This window comes from Pygocentrus nattereri, chromosome 4 (genome assembly GCF_015220715.1).
Source record: "Pygocentrus nattereri isolate fPygNat1 chromosome 4, fPygNat1.pri, whole genome shotgun sequence".
Taxonomy (NCBI): domain Eukaryota; kingdom Metazoa; phylum Chordata; class Actinopteri; order Characiformes; family Serrasalmidae; genus Pygocentrus; species Pygocentrus nattereri.
The window spans coordinates 17,717,183-17,740,840 of record NC_051214.1 but is presented as its reverse complement, the minus strand read 5'-3'; the positions used below and the strand labels follow the sequence as shown (position 1 = coordinate 17,740,840).

Below are 23,658 nucleotides of genomic sequence, written 5' to 3'. Positions count from 1 at the left end.
ACAGAGTGATCATTGGGTTCTTGGTCACCTCCCTGACCAAGGCCCTTCTCCCCCGATCGCTCAATTTAGACGGCCGGCCAGCTCTAGGAAGAGTCCTGGTGGTTCCGAACTTCTTCCATTTACGAATGATGGAGGCCACTGTGCTCATTGGGACCTTCAACGCAGCAGTAATTTTTCTGTATCCTTCCCCAGATTTGTGCCTCGAGACAATTTTGTCTCGGAGGTCTACAGACAATTCCTTTGACTTCATGCTTGGTGTTTGCGCTCTGACATGCAGTCAACTGTGGGACCTTATATAGACAGGTGTGTGCCTTTCCAAATCATGTCCAATCAACCACAGGTGGACTCCATTTAAGCTGTAGAAACATCTCAAGGATGATCAGTGGAAACAGGATGCACCTGAGCTCAATTTTGAGCTTCATGGCAAAGGCTGTGAATACTTATGTAAATATGATTTCTTTGTTTTTTAATTTTAATACATTTTCAAAACTCTCGAGAAAACTTTTTTCACATGGTCACAATGGGGTATTTTGTGTAGAATTTTGAGGAAAAAGATTAATATAATTAAATTTGGAATAAGGCTGTAACAAAACAAAATGTGGAAAAAGTGAAGCGCTGTGAATACTTTCCGGATGCACTGTACATGAAAAAATACTTAAGTACAGAAACCAATTACATTTACTTAGTTACTGTCCACCACGGTCAAGAACCAGTGGACAGTTTTAATCAGTTCTATGACTTTCATCAACAGGGAGGTACATTAAATGGAGTTCTCTAGCCTTGTTATGGATGAAAAATGGATTAAGTGACTAACACCAAGCAGAAGCAGCCAAATGTTGCATGCTGTTGGGCTGCTTCTGCCGTTGTGGCAGAGAGTGCATGTCGGAAATTTCAATTCTAACATCATCCTAAGGCAAGATTTCAAAAAAGAAATTTAAATTTATCCATATTTTAATATAACGTCATATTAGCATATCTAATCTTTGCGAAGTACAAATACAGAAATAAAATGAATGGGATTTAACTGTTTGATAAAAACTCAATCAGCTGAAACTAAGTTGTGAAACCAGTGCGTTTTGAACGTTTCATGGATGTTCACGTTTAAATATAACTAGCCATTGATCCCTGATCCCTGCGGTGATGTGATGCAGAGTTACTGCCTGGACACTGTGCTGGGGGAGCGATTAAACTTTGTGCTGTTTCTGGTTGTTGTGGAGAGAAATGCATCGTTGCAGCCTTTCAGATAATCCAGACAAACATGTAAAATAAAGGATAGAGTTTATTTTAGTGTGAATGCTTCTGTTTTTGCCTTGGAACAAAGATTTTCAAAGGCTAAAGTGATTGGATAGTTTCTTTAAAGGCTAATGTTTTATTTCTTCCTCTCACCTCCTGCAGGATTTAGTGTTGTGGGCTGAGTAAGCATTAATCATTGTCCTGTCATGTCATCCTGAGTGCTCAGAGCGAGCAGTCAGCGAGGATTATATCACTGCGCAGTATTAATATTCTTGGCAGTAAGTGTCCCTCTCACAGCTGTCTTGTTAACTCTCACAGTTTGTGTTTGTTTCAGTCATGTGGTGCGCAGTGTATTGTTTGTTCACAGGCCTGAATCAGTTCAATCTCTGAATCATGACGCCCGGTGAATCAGTCGTGTTGGAGCAGAGCTGTGCTTCCCCTCGACGAGGGCATACAGACTCTGAGTCGTGGCGCTGCAGAGTACGATACGGTTCTTCATAAAGATCAAGATCGAGCATTTTCAATAAAAGAAAAATGAGATTGATTTCCTGTTTGTGGCAAAGTGAGAAGTAAAAATGTCTTAAGCACTTTGTAGTTCTACAGTTACAGACTGTAGTCCATCTGTTTCTCTGATACTTTGTTACCCTGTTCTTCAGTGGTCAGGACCCCCATGGACCCTCACAGAGCAGGTACTGTTTGCATGGTGGATCATTCTCAGCACTGCAGTAACACCGACGTGGTGCTGGTGTGTTAGTGTGTGTTGTGCTGGTCTGAGTGGATCAGACACAGCAGTGCTGCTGGAGTTTTTAAACACCTCAGTGTTACTGCTGGACTGAGAATAGTCCACCAACCAAAAACATCCAGCCAACAGCGTCCTGTGGGCAGCATCCTGTGACCACTGATGAAGGACTAGAGGATGACCAACACAAACTGTGCAGCAGCAGATGAGCTATCGTCTCTAACTTTACATCTACAAGGTGGACCAACAAGGTAGGAGTGTCTAATAGAGTGGACAGTGATTGGACACAGTGTTTAAACACTCCAGCAGCACTGCTGTGTCTGATCCACTTGCACCAGCTGACTCTCGACACACACAGTTGAGAGCTGTGCCTGTTTGTCCGATCTTCTTTCTTGTAAGCTTAAAAGTGAGAAACTTTTTTTTCACCAAAGAAGTGTGCCTGCTTCACGCTTTACAAATCTGGGTTTGAATAACAATTGGCATCAAATGTGATTATACAACAGCGCCACCTTGGCACTAACAGCACTGCACATTTTCACAGGGTGCTAGCAGAAATCAGCATTACATTAACAGCTAATCAGACAATGAAAGGCTACTTCTAAAGCCAATTACAAGGTTTCTGCATTCAGGGTTGCTATTTAATGGCACACAACTGATAGATCTTATGAATCTGACTCTGAGTGTAAACAAGATAAGAAGTTCATGAATTAAGAAGTTGGACTTTCTCTTTCCCTCAAATCTTGTGCTCAAATAGGATCAGACAAATCCAGTGTTAGATTTGTGCATGTTGTGATGAACTCTCTCCTACAGTTATGAATATTAGATATTACTTGTCATGTCATACTGTTCTGTACACAGGATGTACCCCAACATCCACTGACAATGACGTCATGAGTCGTTCAAGGGGTTCATGGGCTGGATGTTAGGGAACCAGCTCTGTGACCGGAAGGTCACCAGTTTAATCCCCAGCACCGACAGTACATGACTGAGGTGTCCTTGAACAAAACACCTAACCCCGAACTGCTCCCCAGGTGCCATGGATAGGGCTGCCCACCAATCCGGGGAAGTGTGCTCACTGCCCCCTAGTGTGTGCACTAGTGTGTATGTGGGTGTTTCACTGTATGGATGGGTTAAATGCAGAGGTCTAATTCCACAGTGTGCAAAACACAGTTGGCAAATGGTTCTAAAGTATTTGCCACTGAAGTCCGTCATCAGATCAGATCTGAGTCACATTGGGGGGAAAAAAATCAGATTTGTGCCATTTCAGCCGGGTAATGTGACTTGCCTTAGCACTTCCGGTGTTATAACCAGCCGTCACTGTTGCGTCCTGTGGCGGCCTTGCTCAGCCTCTCCTTTAGCCACTGTCTAAGTGTGGAGGTGAGCTGAGATGGTGTTCTTTTGAATGAGTCTTTCCTCTTTGCTCTCCTTGGTGCAAGTGTTGTCGTGTTTACCTGAGCACTGGCACTCATGCTGGGAAGTGGGGCCAAACAGATGCCCTCTTCTCTTTCACTCGTGTACACTGTGTTCCTCAATCTCTCTCTCTCTCTCTCTGTTTCCCCTCCAGGCTCTCTGGTAGGGGTAGGTGATGTTATTTCCCAGCAGCTGATTGAACGGCGTGGCTTGGCCAACCACAGCATGAGACGTACCGCAAAGATGATGAGCATTGGCTTCTTTTTCGTTGTAAGTATCTCTTACTATTTTTTTTTTTTTTAATCATTTTTACTGCCTCCAGGGTTCACCCAGTCGCAGAACTACATAAGAAATATACATAACATCAGGATGTTCTACGCTCATTGTCTATTTTATCAGCTTCACGTACTCTATAGGTGCACTTTGTAGTTCTACAGTTACAGACTGTAGCCCATCTGTTTCTCTGATACTTCGTGGCCCCCTTTTACCCTGTTCTTCAGTGGTCAGGACCCGTGATGTGGTGGTGTGTTCTGCTGGTGCAAGTGGATAAGACACAGCAGTGCTGCTGGAGTTTTTAAACACTGTCCACTCACTGTCCACTCTATTAGACACTGCTACCTTGTCGGTCCACCATGTTGATGTAAAGTCAGAGACGATAGCTCATCTGCTGCTGCACAGTTTGCGTTGGTCATCCTCTAGTCCTTCATCAGTGGACACAGGACGCTGCCCACAGGACGCTGTTGGCTGGATGTTTTTGGTTGGTGGACTATTCTCAGTCCAGCGGCGACACAGAGGTGTTTAAAAACTCCAGCAGCACTGCTGAGTCTCATCCACTCAGACCAGCACAACACACACTAACACACCACCACCAGGTCACGTCAGTGTTACTGCAGTGCTGAGAATGACCTACCACCCAAGTAGTACCTGCTCTGTGGGGTCCTGACCACTGAAGAACAGGGTAAAAGTGGGTAACAAAGTATCAGAGAAACAGATGGACTGCAGTCTGTAACTAGAACTACAAAGTGAGACTATACAGTAAGTGGCGCTGATAAAATGGGCAGTGAGTGTACAAACCAATTCCAGTGAAGTTGGGATGTTGTGTAAAACATAAATAAAAACAGAATACGATGATTTGCAAATCCTTTTCAACCTATATTCAATTGAACACACTACAAAGACAAGATATTTAATGTTCAGACAGATAAACTTTATTGTTTTTTGCAAATATTCACTCCTTTTGAATTTGATGCCTGCAACACATTCCGAAGAAGTTGGGACAGGGGCGACAAAAGACTGGGAAAGTGAGGAATGCTCACAAAACACCAGTTTGGAACATTCCACAGGTGAACAGGTTAATTGGAATCAGGTGAGGGAGCCTCCCTGAAAGGCTCAGTCGTGCACAAACAAGGATAAGGTGAGGTTCATCACTTTGTGAACAACTGTGTGAGCAAATAGTCCAACAGTTTAAGAACAACTCTTCTCAATGTGCAATTGCAAGGAATTCAGGGATTTCATCATCTACAGTCCATAATATCATCATAAGATTCAGAAAATCTGGAGAAATCTCTGCAAGTAAGCGGTAAGGCAGAAAACCAACATTGAATGCCCGTGACCTTCGATCCCTCAGGCGGCACCGCATTAAAAACCGGCATCATTCTGCAACGGATATTACCACACGAGCTCAAGAACACTTCAGAAAACCACTGTCAGTGAACACAGTTCGTCGCTCCATCTACAAGTGCAAGTTAAAACTCTGCCACGCAAGGTGAAAGCCATATATCAACACCCAGAAACGCCGCCGGCTTCTCTGGGCCCAAGCTCAGCTGAGATGGACTGACGCAAAGTGGAAAAGTGTCCTGTGGTCTGACGAGTCCACATTTCAGATTGTTTTTGGAAATCATGGACGTCGTGTCCTCCGGGCCAAAGAGGAAAAGGATTGTCCGGATTGTTATCAGCGCAAAGTTCAAAAGCCAGCATCTCTGATGGTGTGGGGTAACTTGCACATCTGTGAAAGCACCATTTAATGCTGAAAGGTATATACAGGTTTTGGAGCAACATATGCTGCCATCCAAGCAACGTCTTTTTCAGTGACATCCTTGCTTATTACAGCAAGACAATGCCAAGCCACATTCTGCCCGTGTTGCAACAGTGTGGCTTTGTAGTAAAAGTGTGCGAGTACTAGACTGGCCTGCCTGCAGTCCAGACCTGTCTCCCATTGAAAATGTGTGGCGCATTATGAAGCGCAAAATACGACAACAGACTGTTGAGCAACTGAAGTTGTACATCAAGCAAGAATGGGAAAGAATTCCACCTACAAAGCTTCAACAATTAGTGTCCTCAGTTCCCAAACGCTTATTGAGTGTTGTCAAAAGGAAAGGTGATGTAACACAGTGGTAAACATGCCCCCGTCCCAACTTCTTTGGAACGTGTTACAGGCATCAAATTCAAAATGAGTGAATATTTGCAAAAACAAAGTTTATCCATTTGAACATTAAATATCTTGTCTTTGTAGTGTATTCAATTGAATATAGGTTGAAAAGGATTTGCAAATCATCGTATTCATGGGTCACTGTCTGATACCCACTTGAGGTTTATATCTAATCATTTTTTGGAGTCCTGTTAATAATCTATCATATGCTGTCAATAATTTCTGCAAAACAGTAGCAGTTTGGGAGAACCTCAACATGTTGACAAGTCTTTTGACCTATGTATGCATATGAACTGTCAACTGTGTTTCTACTCCAGGGCCCAGTTGTTGGTGGATGGTACAAGGTACTGGACAGAATTGTCACTGGGGGGACCAAAAGTGCTGCACTGAAGAAAATGCTAGTTGACCAGGTAAGACTGTATATAACTGAGAATGATCAGCAGTGTAAACTGAGAATGATCAGCAGTTTAAAAACAACATTCCACAATGTGTGATGGTAAGAATTTTAGGTATTTCTCTCATATGATGCATAGTGTCTTTAAAACTTTCAGGGAATCCAGAAAAATCTCAGTGCATAAAGGGTAAAAACACAACTGAACATCTACCGTCTCTACCTTCGATCCCTCAGACAGCACTGCATTGGAAACTGATGTGTTTCTGTGATACTTTGACAAATAGTCGTCATCGCTGCATCTACAAATCTAAACACTGTTAAGACTGGACTGTGCCCAGCGGAAGCCGTGTGGCATCTACATCCAGATAAGCCTTCGGTTTCTTTCGGATTAATTATAGAAATGATGGCTGTCGTGTGTGTGTGTGTGTGTGTGTGTGTGTGTGTGTGTGTGTGTGTATATATGTATACAGTGGGTTGCAAAAGTATTCAGCCCCCTTGAACTTTTCAACCTTTTGCCACATTTCAGGCTTCAAACATAAAGATATGAAATTGACATTTTTTGTGAAGAGTCAACAACAAGTGGGACACAATCGTGAAGTGGAACGAAATTTGTTGGATATTTTAAACTTTTTTTAGAAATAAAAAACTGAAAAGTGGGGCGTGCAATATTATTCAGCCCCCTTGCTTTAATACTTTGTAGCGCCACCTTTTGCTGTGATTACAGCTGCAAGTGGCTTGGGGTACGTCTCTGTCAGTCTTGCACATCGAGAGACTGAAATTTTTGCCCATTCTTCCTTGCAAAACAGCTCGAGCTCAGTGAAGTTGGATGGAGAGCGTTTGTGAACAGCAGTTTTCAGCTCTTTCCACAGATTCTCGATTGGATTCAGGTCTGGACTTTGACTTGGCCATTCTAACACCTGGATACGTTTATTTGTGAACCATTCCATTGTAGATGTTGCTTTATGTTTTGGATCATTGTCTTGTTGGAAGATAAATCTCCGTCCCAGTCTCAGGTCTTTTGCAGACTCCAACAGGTTTTCTTCCAGAATGGTCCTGTATTTGGCTCCATCCATCTTCCCATCAATATTAACCATCTTCCCTGTCCCTGCTGAAGAAAAGCAGGCCCAAACCATGATGCTGCCACCACCATGTTTGACAGTGGGGATGGTGTGTTCAGGGTGATGAGCTGTATTGCTTTTACGCCAAACATAAGTTCGATTTTGGTTTCATCTGACCAGAGCACCTTCTTCCACATGTTTGGTGTGTCTCCCAGGTGGCTTGTGGCAAACATTAAATGAGACTTTTTATGGATATCTTTGAGAAATGGCTTTTTCTTGCCACTCTTCCATAAAGCCCAGATTTGTGCAGTGTACCACTGATCGTTGTCCTATGGACAAAGTCTCCCACCTCAGCTGTAGATCTCTGCAGTTCATCCAGAGTGATCATGGGCCTCTTGGCTGCATCTTTGATCAGTCTTCTCCTTGTTTGAGCTGAAAGTTTAGAGGGACGGCCGGGTCTTGGTAGATTTGCAGTGGTCTGATGCTCCTTCCATTTCAATATGATCGCTTGCACAGTGCTCCTTGAGATGTTTAAAGCTTGGGAAATCTTTTTCTATCCAAATCCGGCTTTAAACCTCTCCACAACAGTATCTCGGACCTGCCTGGTGTGTTCCTTGGTCTTCATGATGCTCTCTGCGCTTTAAACAGAACTCTGAGACTATCACAGAGCAGGTGCATTTATACGGAGACTTGATTACACACAGGTGGATTCTATTTATCATCATCAGTCATTTAGGTCAACATTGGATCATTCAGAGATCCTCACTGAACTTCTGGAGTGAGTTTGCTGCACTGAAAGTAAAGGGGCCGAATAATATTGCACGCCCCACTTTTCAGTTTTTTATTTCTAAAAAAAGTTTAAAATATCCAATAAATTTCGTTCCACTTCACAATTGTGTCCCACTTGTTGTTGATTCTTCACAAAAAATTACAATTTCATATCTTTATGTTTGAAGCCTGAAATGTGGCAAAAGGTTGAAAAGTTCAAGGGGGCTGAATACTTTTGCAACCCACTGTATATATATATATATTACACACACTTTTGGAGAACGTACTGCTGTCTAGTCTTTCTCAGGGACATCCATGCTAATTTTATCATAACACCAAGCCACATTCTGCACACATGCTCTCTCAGAAATAAAGGTACTAGACTGTCTCTGGGTCAGTTCTCATCTTGTCACTGGGGTGGGACCCTCAAGGCTCCATCTCAGTCCCTTTAGTCAGGGAACATAACTGAACCATAATCCACTGAAATGATATGTTCTAAGCTCTACTGACTCCACACACCCCACCTCGCCTCCAGGCTTTTATTCTACTGTTCTGTTTTAAAACATTTGTTATGAAAAGGTACAAATACCAACTTTTCACCTGGAGAAACTGATTTAAGGTTCACAATCAGACCTTGAACAAGGAACAAGTTGCAGGCATTTACCAAAAAAAATGTGAAAGATTCTTCAGGTAGAACAACCATCTAAGCTTCAGGAGATGTGATGCTATATCCGTTCATGGCTGAGAGTCAAAGAGAGCACTGGGTGGGTAAGGATGGGCCTCCCTCTCCCCACCACTCAACCCGATGCTATCTAGCCCAGGCTTCTGCTGGTTTAACATGACTCTGAGGAAACTTTGTGTTTGCCTTTGCCTTCCTAGTGCTGGTGGAAGTATCGCGTGTTTGGGGAGCGTGTTCACTCCATTAAACATTTACTTAATACTAGACAAAAGCAAGTTTGTTTATATATCACATTTCTTGCATAAGTACTTTACATTTAAAAAAAAAACACATCACAAAGATTTCTCCTTTTTACATACGCAAGAAGACCTTTAAAAGTATAAGTACTGGTATTGGTGGCAGATAGGCATGTGCTGATATAAAAACATACATTTTGTAATATTTACCTAACTTTTTGTTGCAATATTGTATTTAGGAAATGACATCTTTAAACATATCTTTTGAATTTGATTTTTAAAAATAACTATACATAATTACATATACAGCATGGATCAAACCACTAGTACCTGTAACATACCTTAAAAAAATGTTTTTTTATTCTGTGGTTTGTTACATAATCTTTACGAAATCTGTTCATATCATTATATGACAGTGCTAAACCTGGAAGCTCTTCCTTGTTAGTAACCTTGATCGTCAATATCATCTTTCTGCTAGAGCGGTTATGAGCGGTTTCATTGAATGTTAGCGTCATGTCAACATGTTAACTACTACACATGTCTTGTCTAGGTGTAGCTGACAAGCAGGTAGCATTGAATCCTTTCAACTTAAATACAGGGTGATTAAAAAAGTCTGATCTGATTTTTCAAAATTATTTATTTCTCATTACAGATCAGTGCAGTGAGCTGTAAATGTTTTAATTGAGCATAAAGTTTATTATGTAATTGTACAAGGCCTCAGTCTGAACCTCCTCCAGCTGTACGGACGACATCAACACCACATTCAAACTCATCCCATACCGGATTGAGTATGTCGGGTGTCGCTGCACTCACAGCTCTTTCAGTGCTATTTCGGAGATCATCCAGTGCTGTGTAACCAGCAACGAATGCTCTGAGCTGCTGGAGCTTCACTGGCCATGAAAATCACGCTGCACAGTTATGATGGATTCACACTTATTGAAGTGGAGAATGCAGAACACTTTCTCCTCGGGTCTCATCTCCTCTCAGACTGAAGGGAGCCAGTCACAAACTCTATGGTCCCCTCTTACAACTGGATTGTGATTGGTTCCTCAACGGCGCTTTGGTTCCTATGGCGCTTTGAAATCTGATGAATGTTTTTTTTTTTTATCACCCTGTACTTCAGTTTAAAACTTAACTAGTGGATTAGTCTATTAGCTAATCGTAGAAATTTAGTGGTGTCTTCCATCCTTAGTGCAAACAACATCTATCAGCTCAAATTTTAACAAAATGAATAGATCAGATGAGGTGACCACGTGGAAATGAGCCTGTCCAGTGTTAGACATTAAGCCACCGTTAGCTAGAGTGGATCGACGGGCTGTTGTTGAGCAGTTTATCTCCAGGACTCTTGATTTTCTAAAGGTCAAACAGCAGAGCTGTGCCACCTTTACTTTCTCTCACCAAGCTTTCTGGATGGCAGACAACCTTCCTTCTGTTTGGAATTCAGCACGATCCACATTCTTCTCTCCAGAGGAGCACCTGCTGAAACCCAGGGCTGACAGTGCAAAAGTGCACCCCACAGGAATTTGGCATTTATAGTTGGAAGCTGGGGGTTCTTGATGTAGTTCTGGGGGGAGAGGCTCCCAGGAAACTGGGTTTTGCCTGTCAGGTGGAAGTGAATTTGGAAAGTTTCACTGTATTGTGCTCACCTGGGGGGAAAAAATCCTGTGGATGTTGCGTTGGTTCCACATGGCATCCTCTTTGAACTTTGTCGTTTTAATGCTGCATTTCAGTGGGGTCAGAAACGCTTCTTTATAAACTGTGACATTTTCTACTGTCGCTCTGTTTGCCTGCTGCTGTGCTGCACAGTTGCTGGTCAAACTCAAATAGCTGTATTATGGCTTTGCAGTGAGAGGATGAAGCAAACGCATCAAATCACTTTGAATTTATGCAAACGTTAAGGCCAAATCTGGCAGTGACCATAACACCCACAGCCATATGCTTCAGTCCAGGGCTGAGCAGTGAATCATTTATATTGCAGGTGGAATTTTTAAGTTGTGAGAGATGCAAATTTAATTTTATCATATGTTAATTAAAATTGCCTAACACTTTTAATTGAACTGGAGGTCTCGCGCTACATTCAGCATTTGGGCTTCGGGTCTGGTGTACCGGTTTAAACAGGCCTGCAGCTTCATTTATACAGAATAATCACGTTTAAATATCACAGCTGTTCATATTTTCTCCTTCATTTTGTTCTACATTCATACTTAATGCACAAAAAATACAGTACTGTGTGAAAGTCCCACACCTAAGACACATTTGCAAAATCTATTTATTTGTGTAGTTTGTGTTTATTTGCTGAGAAGTGTTAATATTTTAATAAACAAAATTGATAGAATATTAATAATAATAATAATATATATTTATGTAGCACGCTTGCCCCCTATGTAACAATATGTTCTAATATAGAGGGTGAAGCTAGGGTTCGTTATTTTAGAAGTTTGTTTTAGATTTTTAAAACACAAAATGGATTACTCAGCCAGAGTACTAGAGTACCTTAATAGAAATAAGCTAAGTCAGAACCACGTGTGAAGTGAAAACATTAATTAGCTTTACTGCATTTTAGGCAGCCGTATTTATATTTTAAAGCTATGCCTTATGAAGGATATAAATCACAGTAATATTACAACACACAATATAAATGAAACCCCAAAATGTACAGTCCCAGAATACAAAATACAACTGTACACACACGTAAGTGCTCAACCCCTAAACAAAATAAATAAAAGCAAGTCAGTCCGTTAGTACAAAAAAATCATATACATTCATAAACTCCAAACTTTAAGAACCAGTAACCAAATTATTGAGGGGCCCCCCACACACACACCTGCGCGCACACTCAAAAATAAAAAAAGGTTGCAGGCCTGAATAATGCTCGGGTGCGGCGTGGATACGTGGCTGGCCCCTTCTTAAACTTGAGAGGGTAAACTTACAGTTCAATAGTGGCAGGGACCAGAGCTAGGAAACGGGCAAACGAGGCACGTGGAGCAGACTTGCCTCTCCTTGTTCGGCAGCACAGTCAAAAACGGGGAAATCTTCGTCAGAGGACCCACACTGCCGTCCTTGTCACAGTGGGGTCTATCTCACCTTGGCCCTTGAACGACGTCCACACGGCTCAGCTAGCTAGTCTCGCTAGCTCCAGCACGTGGCTAAACACAGTGGCTTATAGAGTACTCAAAACAGTTATAAAATACATAAAACTGCATCAACCCGAGAAAATATATCTCAGGACCAGTTTAAAACCCCTTAGTCCAGCACTGCGGAACGACACCAGTGCTTACTCTTTGGTCAGCTTGCTGTAGGTCAGTGTTTATCCTTTTGATTTCTGTTCTTCCTTTAATCTTTTTTGATTGGTTTGGTAGTATAACCTTTTTTTTTACCTTATTTTTTAAGAAATAAGCTGCTGGTTTCTGAATTTGAATTTGAGTCACATCTCATTTTAGACTTGTTTAGTCCCATCTTTTTTCTTTTTGTGATTATTTATTTATTTATTTATTTAGGAACAGTCCTTCCAGCATTTACTGTGTACTTTTAGTTGCAGTCCTCTCTACACTGGGGAGCATTTGCAGGAAGAGAAAGCAAATCCAGTCCATCTGAAAAGTGAGATCCCACAGGCTGATCATAGGGGCGATTATAATGGCAGCTACGGGAATAAAGCATTACTTTATATTTACAGAATTATCAACTTTTTAGTTTCCTAGTTTTCATTTGATCGCATGTAATGCGAACATCTGGGTTTGCAGAAAATGTAACCCACTAGCAAATGCGGTACTGTATAACTCAGTAGACCTGCCGTAAATTTTATAAAGAATTTTGCCACTGAAGTAAATGAAGATGGACAAACGTGCCCCTGATCAACGAATCCAATCTGAACAGGACTATAGTAATTGCTGAATAATGTCTGACTCTTGAACATCTTCAGGGTATTTAAGCAGAATCTGGCGGTTGTAAAATGTGGGATTTAAGGGGGGAAACAGGATTAAGGGGGGGCTTTAGTCTTTAGCCTTTAGAATTTGTGGTGAATTATGGTGAATAAAAATAGCTTTTGAATTTGTTTCCAGCTTTTCCACTCAGTTTTCATCACTCTACATCCATTCTCATGAAGGTTTGTTTTTAGACAGTAACAACATATGAGTTTTACTACTTGAAGCAACAAAGTAGTAAGAAGTTGTCAGATTATTTCTATCCATCTGAGATTTGAAAAATGTACATAAGAATTAAGTTCTGTATTCGGGACTGTTTTTGAGATCACTGTACAAATTAGTCGTAGTTGTTGTAAATGGGCTATGGATGCACCTGAGGCAAGGTGTCGTCAGACATGCCCATCAGTAAGATGTCCGGAGAATGCAGACACGTGTGAAGCGCGTATAGAGCTGCTGTTTATCAGTTTAGCCCCCCGTATCCATACCACCCCACAACTAATCCTCGCCTTGACAAGTGGTAGAATGAGCGGATGCTTGCGTAATTCTTTTCAAACATGATTTAGGAGGAGAGAACACACAGGATGAGAGAGACAAAGACAAAGTCCTTTCTGGGCAAACGGATTACAAACACAGCAGCATCCTTTGCTTGGATATTTTTACCTTTTTCACCAAAAAAAAGACCCTGAGACTAATTTTAGAGACCTATTTTCCTGCTCCTGAAGGCTCTGCTGTGAGAAAAGTATAGATATGTATGTATTTGTGTTCATCTGGTAAGAAAAGGGTTTTTCCTAACTCTACAAGAATTAAAGCTCACTTTACTGTTTTTGTGAAGTTTTCAAAATAGTTTGTGTGAATGTGTGTGGTGATGTACCTGCTCTGCCAGCAGATCGGCGGACTGCTCCATTTTGATCTTGCGTTAGTTTGTGTTCATGGTTTGTGTTGAGTGGTGTTTTGGCCTTTGTGAGCTGCATTTACAGATGAAGCCTTATCTATGCAGATACATTTGTTGTGGTGTGTGTGTGTGTGTGTGTGTGTGTGTGTGTGTGTATATATATATATATATATATATATATATATATATATATATATATATAAATAAATAAAGCAATAACAAGGCACAAGAGGCTCCTCCCTTTTCTGTGATAAAATCACTGTAACGCACGGCCTCAAGTGGCGTATTGCTTTTATAACATATAGAGAAATATAATATATCATTTTATAAGAAATAGAAAATAATTTGTTAGTATTAATAATAATCAACATATGTGTTCTGCCAAGAAGTGTAGTTCCTTTGGAGTACGGTAAGCATGAACTGCTGAATGAAAAGAACGTTCGGTCACCTGTTGCTGTGCATTGCAGTCATGAATTTCATGAATTTGTAAAGTTTTTGTCGTATAACAATGAACATATGATGTCACAGCACTGTTAAATGCAGAAACCTTTATCACTGTTTATGATATTTTTAGACTTTTGTACAGCAGTTTTACAGTAAGTCACAGCGTCAGTGCTTTAAATCTGTGATCCTAATGACCATTTCTAGTGAGTTTATGAGAGAAACCTAACCTTTCAGTGATGCAAAATTCTTCAAAGAAAACCAAAGTCATACTTCAGCTTTTGGCACTTCTGGAAGTTCTTGTGAACTAAAATGAATCACTTGTTCTACTTCATACTTTAAGCACAAGAGCATTGAGGTGGTTATGGACGACCACTTATTTCACTGAAGTATGAACCTGATTTACTGTGTATACCAAGGACCTTCAGTCATCCACCACCACGGGGTAGATCAGAGCATTCACACGTAGAATGGACATTCATTTTTATAGCAAACGGCAACACACATAGCTTCACGGTTGAAAACAGAATCTTCCTGGAAGAGGATCCATCTGCAGTGCTGTGCAAATTATGCTGTGTTATATTAGAATAGCTACAAATAATATTAATACAATAAGGAGGCATTTTATATGCAGATGTAATCTTAGGGCACTGAATAAAATGTATATAATTTTATAAACATTACAGCCAGCAGTAAGAGTCACACTTACTAACCAGCTAAAAATGATCCTGGAAATGAACTGAAAGCTTAAGTAAGGAAAGTTAAAGGACTCCAGCACTAGCTGGACAAACATTTCTGTCTCTTTCATTCTTGTTGTTTGTTATTTAGTATTTTATTTATGTTAGTACTTTGTTGCAGATCTCAACTCTCAAGTCTTCTAGGCATCAGAGTTTTCGCAGCTGATGCTTAGCCAGGCTTATCAAATTTTCTCTGTTTGATCTGAGTTTTTACTCTTCAATACATTTCGAATTTGCCTTGTATGTGTACCATTTTCATTATTCCCAAGAATCCCAAGTTTTTTTTTTGTTTGTTTTTTTTATGTCAGACCAGTTAAACTCAATATTCAAGGTTTATTCGTTTTCGGACTTCCTCTGTCTTTCAGAATATTTATGAAATTAAGGCAGTCCTATCCACAGCGCCCGGAGAGCAGTTGGGGGTTAGGTGTCTTGCTCAAGGACACCTCAATCATGTATTGACAGCTCTGGTGATCGAACCACCGAACTTCCGGTCACAGGGCCGGTTCCCTAACCTCCAGCCCATGACTGCCCAAAATTATGTAACAGTAGTGACAAGCATCACCCACTACACCTACTACACTGTACCAAGTGGTATTCAAAAGGTAGAACCTTCTATAAGGTCAGGTGCAGGAGGAGTTCAAGGGTCACCAGTTCTGCAGATGACGCCTCTGTGTCAACAGACTGTTTAAAATGCTTGCCAGAAGAAAGTCTCTGTTGTCTTCACATCACCACTGTTAGAGCCTGGAGTAAATATCACTGAACCTTTCATTGGGATTTTTTGATCAGGTGAGACAAAAGTACAGCCTTGTGAGTTTGTGGAAATGAGTCGAGGTCATACAGAAAATAATGTGATCCCCTCTGTGAGGTGTGAGGGTAGATCTGTGCTGGTGGGGCTGGGAATCTTTTATTGGGCTGAATGGCATCAAATACTCCATCTAGTATCAAGAGATTTGCAATGTCTGGGCTGCCTCTGCTGAACCTGGGTTATGATTGGATCTCACAACAGGAACATGTTTACACAAAAATGTCCACTGTCACCCTCTTCCCCTCACTTTGACCCTCTTTGATCATTTGTGGAATGAGCTGAAGAGTCTACAGAGGAGGACCAGTAATGCTGTAGTATTTGGAAACAATTTTCCTGGAGGAATTTTTGTGTATGTTTATTTGTGGGTCTCAAACCTCACTTGACCTTCAAACATTGAAGTTTTCACGGACTCCTAGCTATTACTACTACTAATACTACTGCTATTAATGTTAGTAGGTAGTTTGACCAGAGGAGGATGGGTCCCCCCTTGTGAGCCTTGGTTCCCTTCCAAGGTTTCTTCCTCAGCTCTGAGGGAGGTTCTCCTTGCCACTGTCCCCACTGGCTTGCTCACCTGGGGGTTTTACATTCATATTAAAACTTTGTCTTTACTGGAATTCTGTGAAGCTGCTTTGTGACATCAGTTGTAAAAAGCGCTACAAATAAATTTGATTTCTTATTGAAGTCTCAATGTCAGTAATTGACATTTTTAAAATATTTTTTCCTCCAGCAAAATTAGTTTACTTCTCTCTTATTTCACCGTAAGATCAAACATAATAAAGACTTTTTTCATTTGTCTTTCAGAGCGGAGTTTAGTACAGACGGACGTAAATCTGATGCAACCCCAACAAGCAAGTCCTTCAGATTTACTGCTTGGGTTGTTGATCGTTTCATTTTCTGTGCATTGTCTCCTCAATGTTTTTGATGAAATGCCCAAAAAGCTTTTACGCAGAAGCCTTTAACTACATTTGCTTTTACCCTGTCATGTTTCTGAGTGGCTGAAACGCTCACAGCAATTATCTCATTTCTGTGGGATCAAGAGTTTTCATGGTGTCAAGTTTTATGATGAACGCAAATATTAGTCAAGTGTCTTATGGATAAAAATACATGTAATAGTTTAATGTAGATTTCTTTTCTGACAGTATTGGTCCATAAACGTGGACCTACAGTACTTCATATACATACGTTACTCCGTTTTTCAGGAGATCTTTCCAGGGACATTAGGTGAAGAAAAGTATAAGAAAATGGACAGTCAAGTGAAATTAATCTTCAGATCTGAAAACATCCACAGGTGTTTCTGTCCATCCTTCCACTATGAGAAGACCACTCAGCGCTGTGGGTCTGAAAGGATGTGTAGCCGCCAGGAAGCTCTTACTGAGAAAAGAAAACAGACAAAAAAGAACCTCCAATCAAAAAAGCTGCTGGTTTTCTCAGAAGTCCAGACTTTAGCATCACCTATAATTGAGATTAATTGGATCGTGAGAAGCAGAAAATACAACCAACTTCTCAACTGAAAGCGTGAACAAAACAAATCCTGAACATTTTGATGTTTTATTGTTGAGGTTTCTGTGTAGTTTTTGGTAAAATAGACACATTTCTGCATTTTTCTGTCACTGTAAAATAAATAACTTGTATTTTTTGGCTGTACTGAGTGAAAATGAAACAAATGAGAGACTTTCTTAGACTTCATGCAGTACTTTACATGCTGTTGATGCCTGTGAGTCTGCAGTCAGGCTTCTCTTTGTTCGCAGGTGTGCTTCGCTCCATGTTTTCTCTGCACCTTCCTAGGAATCTCTGGAACTCTCAACGGGCTGAGTGTGGAAGAGAACGTGGCTAAGCTCAAGAGGGTCAGTGTGCTACACATTCTTTTACACAGTACTTTCTGCTCCACGTCATACGGTGCTGCAGCCCAGAATAGGTGTTTGTTTGTCGATGGAGCCGTGTAAACCCAAATGACCTTTGGGTACCGCCTGAAACTGTCTGTCCTGAGCAGTGGGGATGGCCCTCAGATTCACGCGGTATAATTAGAAACTATTTCCGCTGATGGTGAAAAGGACGGGTTGACCAGTGTTTGGTGACTCATGCGTTTGGAAGCAGGTGGGGGGTGGAGTTGACGCAGTTGCTCTCTCAGCCTGGGCCATCAATTATTTATGTAAGGAAGGTGGTTGAGTTAAAATGAGGCTGAAAGGTCGATCACCTAAATGTCAGAAAAGACAGAAAACGGATGACAGATGTGCTCGTTAAGGTAGCAGCTCGTGTGAAATGAAATGCAAGGTGAAAGGCAATCATGGCAAATACCTACTTTTGGGCCGGATGTCGGGACGGTTGCTGCAGAGCATCCTGGAATCGGAAGGCCATTTGTCGGCCTTGGCCCTGATGATGTTCAGTAGGGTCTGTCCTCATCTCATCTGCCAGCCACGATGATTAAAACTATCCACTTAAAGCATCGCACCATGGGAATGAGTTAATTTACTACAGGACTAATTGTATTTGCCCCCGAGCGTTGTGGCCTCACAGCTCATGAGGTGAGATTTAGGTCACGTCTCTTCACTAAACTCTATCTTCCTTTACCGCGCTGCATACTGGCTTTGCCCCATAGTCGATGTTTGCTGGAAAGGTCAAGTACACATTTAGCTGTGAGGACGACAAAGATTAACAACAAACAATTCATCCGTGCATTATTGCTCTCATTAGGAGCTGTTGGAGGCTTCATGGGGCTGGAACTTGTACTAGAGCATAATGAGCTGACAAAAACTATTGGCAACTGGCTTTTATAGTCTCAGAATGCACAAGCTTGTTGTTACCCCACTGTAAGTGACTGGCAGCTCATTACTGGGCTTTGACTCCACAGTTGATGACATTTCTATTATTAGGAGTAAATTACGCTAAGCAGTTCGGGCCTGATGCACTTCCGTAACATTTAAGAGCTTGAATTTCAGAACACAAAAATCCCGTTCCGGCTATGGACTCCGCAGCCTCCTCTTGGAGAGTGTGTTACTGCTGTTACCTCAGGCTTGCCTCTAGAAGATCCAGGAACTGTTTGAAGTGTTTTGCTGATGGAAACAAGGAATAATTCATGTTAGAACCGTCTTCTGTTCTGCCTTGCTGCGTTTTGCTGTAGTCTTCCTGCAGAGCTGAATCGGTGTGACGTCAAACTTAAGGAAACGACGCGAAGGCGTGTCTCACCTGGAGCAGGTTTGCCCCAGGTGATCACAGTCTTGTTCACTCTTAATTAGAAACTATTAAGGCAAAGAGCACAAGCAAAAAAGCACAACTCTCCAAACACAGACTTCTGTTTATAGATCCAATGGTGCACAGCTGACCTTTCAAAACCTTGTGATTGTCAGTGACACAACGCTGCTGTTCCAGATGAGTTCATTTTTATAAGGCTGTTGAGGAGGAGCTGGTCGTGGACCCCCTCTTCATATCTGCTGAAAACGTTTAGCTGGTAGATACAACACCACACTGTCTGGACAGATCCTCTCAGCCGGGTTAGGATGGACGCTATGAGCTGTGATATAATTCAGATTGTAGGTTTGTGGTGCAGCAAAGTGAACAATTCAAGAACCAAAAGATTCACACAATGTTTGTGGTTCTTAAAAGTTAACTCCACCGATATTTCAAATTTCTATATAATTCAGTTTATATGTAAACAACGTCATTCAGAGTGTGGATTTCTTTACAGTGATGTTGATGGGAACAAGGCATCAGGGACACAATATATAAATATATATATATATATATATATATATATATATATATATGTATGTTTTTACTCGAAATGATCTTTGAGTGATATTAATCATGGTAAAATAGCGATAAATTGTTTAAAAAGGGTTCTTTGGGGACTATTTTGCCTTATAATTTTACATGTACCTCTCCACCATAATGGAATAAAAAAAATTTACTATTGTAAAACAATGTTTTGTGTAGTAAGTTTCTGTGAGAGAGTTTTTAGGGGAACATTTGGTTCCTTTCACTACACTTTGAACAGTTCTGGCTCTGAGAGTTTGTCGAGAACAAAGCATTTTACGTCTGAACGACTTTGTTTACACCTTACACCAGTAGTTAAAGTCTGCAGAAAGTTTTAAAAATTAATGAAATTTCCCCTTTAAGCTTACTACACATTTCAGTTCATGGATTTGTCAACCTGCATTGATAACATTGTTTTACATATCGCTGCTGTCAGAACAAAACCTCATCTCTCCATTTTTCAGTTTTTGACCATTTGAAAATACCTGTTGGTCTTTATATTGTGTGTAAATTTCATGACAAATGGACCAAAATGACTTGGAAGAAACTCTGGTTCCATTGACTTACAACCCCAATTCCAATGAAGTTGGGACATTGTGTAAAACATAAATAAAAACAGAATACGATGATTTGCAAATCCTTTTCAATCTATATTCAATTGAATACACTATAAAGACAACATATTTAATGTTCAAACGGAAAAACTTTATTGTTTTTTGCAAATATTCACTCATTTTGAATTTGATGCCTGCAACACGTTCCAAAGAAGTTGGAACAGGGACAACAAAAGACTGGGAAAGTTGAGGAATGCTCAAAAAACACCTGTTTGGAACATTCCACAGGTGAACAGGTTTATTGGAAACAGTTGAGTGTCATGATTGGTGTATAAAGGGAGCATCCCTGAAAGGCTCAGTCGTTCACAAGCAAAGATGGGGCGAGGTTCACCACTCTGTGAACAACTGTGTGAGCAAACAGTCCAACAGTTTAAGAACAACGTTTCACAACGTGTAATTGCAAGGAATTTAGAGATTTCATCATCTACAGTCCATAATATCATCAAAAGATTCAGAGAATCTGGAGAAATCTCTGCAAGTAAGCGGCAAGGCAGAAAACCAACATTGAATGCCCGTGACCTTCAACCCCTCAGGCGGCACTGCATTAAAAACTGACATCATTTTGTAACGGATTTTACCACATGGGCTCAGGAACACTTCAGAAAACCATTGTCAGTGAACACAGTTCGTCGCTCCATCTACAAGTGCAAGTTAAAACTCTGCCATGCAAAGCGAAAGCCATATATCAACAACACCCAGAAAGGCCACCGGCTTCAAGTTCAGCTGAGATGGACTGATGTAAAGTGGAAAAGTGTCCTGTGGTCTGACGAGTCCACATTTCAAATTGTTTTTGGAAATCATGGACGTTGTGTCCTCCGGGCCAAAGAGGAAAAGGATTGTCTGGATTGTTATCAGCACAAAGTTCAAAAGCCAGCATCTCTGATGGTATGGGGATGCGTTAGTGCCCATGGTATGGGTAACTTGCACATCTGTGAAGTCACCATTAATGCTGAAAGATACATACAGGTTTTGGAGCAACATATGCTGCCATCCAAGCAACGTCTTTTTCAGGGACGTCCTGCTTATTTCAGCAAGACAATGCCAAGCCACATTCTGCACGTGTTACAACAGCGAGTAAAAGAGTGCGGGTACTAGACTGGCCTGCCTGCAGTCCAGACCTCTCTCCCATTGAAAAAGTGTGGTGCATTATGAAGCGCAAAATACGACACCAGAGACCCCGGACTGTTGAGCAACTGAAGTTGTACATCAAGCAAGAATGGGAAAGAATTCCACCTACAAAGCTTCAACAATTAGTGTCCTCAGTTCCCAAACGCTCATTGAGTGTTGTTAAAAGGAAAGGTGATGTAACACAGTGGTAAACATGCCCCCGTCCCAACTTCTTTGTAACGTGTTTCAGGCAACAAATTCAAAATGTGTGAATATTTGCAAAAAACTATAGTTTATCCATTTGAACATTTAAATATTTTGTCTTTGTAGTGTATTCAATTGAATATAAGTTGAAAAGGATTTGCAAATCATCGTATTCTGTTTTTATTTATGTTTTACACAACATCCCAACTTCATTGGAATCGGGGTTGTACATTAAAAGTACATTAGCTTTATCCTTCTCCTGTAAAGTTAGCATTTTGGAGATAAGAGGTTTTCTTCTGACAACAGCGATGTAATTGTTATGTAATGTTGTATTGTTTATGATGTATAACACGTTGACATGTGACTGATATGGATTAACATGTTCTCTCACTCTCCTCAGGACTATACGGATGCCTTGATCTCCAATTATTATGTAAGTTTGTACATGTTCAGTGCAAAATAAGTGACCAATTAAACCAGTATAAAGGTTAAAACTGACAAAGGCTTTAAAGAACCTGTTTGAGAATTTGGGTCAGTATAAAAGTAATTAAAACAGTAGTGGAAACAAAAAGATGTGAACTTGTCAACTTAACGGCGATTCCACTTTATTGATGTGTGTGAGAGGTTCACCTTGTGACACAGCAAATAATATGATTGATCACATCCAGCTTATTGCGGTTCTCAGAGTCTTTGGAACCCTCAGCTCTTCGGTGAGATATTGGGTTGGATCTTCTTGAAAAATGATCCAATTTCCCACCAGAAATTGTTCAAACACATTTCAAACAGTATCTGATGACAAAAGTCAGCTAAAGTTCATATTATTGACATATCCATGTATAGCCTGGTGTTTCCGTTATTGTGTCCTTTTACCATGTATTCAGTACTTTCTTTTGCATTTTTATACATTTCAGAGCCAGTGTGCTTAAACTAACACATTTATTTTGGGTCTTTAACAGCTGTGGCCAGCTGTTCAGATTGCCAATTTTTATTTCATCCCACTTCACCACAGGTGAGTAAATGCCTTTAGACTTCATGATGCACATTCATTTCTGACTGTTGTTAAAGACGTGTACATGGAAAAAAGTTTTCTTTTAGGACTATTTTGCCTTACAACACCCTGCATGTGCCTCTGTGACATGAATAAATAAAAAAATAACATTTTAGGCCAAAACATTTTCACAGAATTACTGTAATGCAGCGAATTCTAAAACTAGTAGAATATTTCTCCGAAATGTCTAATGCTGAAATTTCTGTCCTTTGCAGGTTAGCCGTTGTCCAGATTGTGGCTGTCGTCTGGAATTCCTACCTTTCCTGGAAAGCCAATAAGCTGTAGTGACACTTCCCATAGTCCCTCTCCTTATATCATACAGTAAAGCAGGGCTCTGTTGGAATTTGGCTCAGTCGAGCATGATTACCATTAGAACAGAACCTCACTGTGTAAAGGGAGGATATTATAGTTTGAAGACTCACAAGCTGTGAATACAGAAATTCATTGCTTTCTGTTAGTTTTTTTTTTTTAATAACCTGAGTAATTGTGATGCGATATTTTCATTAAATGATCTTTAAACTCCTTATACAGAGATTACACATTTTTATATACCTGATATTGATGTAGAGTTCTTTACTCAGCTACTCTAACTTTTTCCACTTTTCTAGTGCAGACTTGAACAAAACCACTTGAACAGGCATTTACAGTGTAATTTGTGGTAACTGATTTTTTACACTACCATTCCAGTGTTATTTAAATACCATGAGAAGGTTTGCTAGTGTTCACCTCTCATGAACTTTACTCATGTTCTGCTGAGATCACCATTAAACACTAAATAATGAATGTTGCTCACTTGTAGATTTTTATAAAGTTTTCCCAACATATTACCTCAAGTGAGCATGATAAGTGGAATTTTTTAAATCCTATGCACTCTGAGTCTCAATATCAGCATTTTTGTGATAAATAAAAAAATATACAAATCAAGTTCATTAATTTTTCTTTGTTAGGTGGGAAATAAGAAAATATGTATTTAATAGAAAACTATATAAACAACTGATTAAATGATCACATTGTCCAGTATTTGGTGCGTCCAAAGTCTTGAAAAGTAACTTAATGTCCACCTTGTTTCTTTAACTTAAGGGTTTCCTCACTGTATGTCAGTTGGTGTTGCTGGTACACACAATAATATTATAATATAATAAAGGTAAGGTAAGAGAGCTTTATTGTCATTCACATCACATGTGGTACATGAGGT

General features: G+C 40.5%; 1 protein-coding gene across 1 annotated transcript in view; it reads left to right on the top strand.

Moving 5' to 3' along the window:
* Nucleotides 1-23,387, top strand: part of mpv17 (mitochondrial inner membrane protein MPV17) — a 48,572-nt gene extending 25,185 nt beyond the window's left edge. Inside the window, exons 3-8 of the mRNA XM_017701033.2 lie at nucleotides 3,537-3,652; nucleotides 6,128-6,220; nucleotides 17,489-17,584; nucleotides 21,816-21,848; nucleotides 22,372-22,424; nucleotides 22,679-23,387. Coding sequence (XP_017556522.1) covers nucleotides 3,537-3,652; nucleotides 6,128-6,220; nucleotides 17,489-17,584; nucleotides 21,816-21,848; nucleotides 22,372-22,424; nucleotides 22,679-22,748 — 461 coding nt within the window. The 3' untranslated portion in view covers nucleotides 22,749-23,387. The remainder of the gene's footprint in view (nucleotides 1-3,536; nucleotides 3,653-6,127; nucleotides 6,221-17,488; nucleotides 17,585-21,815; nucleotides 21,849-22,371; nucleotides 22,425-22,678) is intronic.
* The last annotated feature ends 271 nt before the right edge of the window (nucleotides 23,388-23,658 follow it).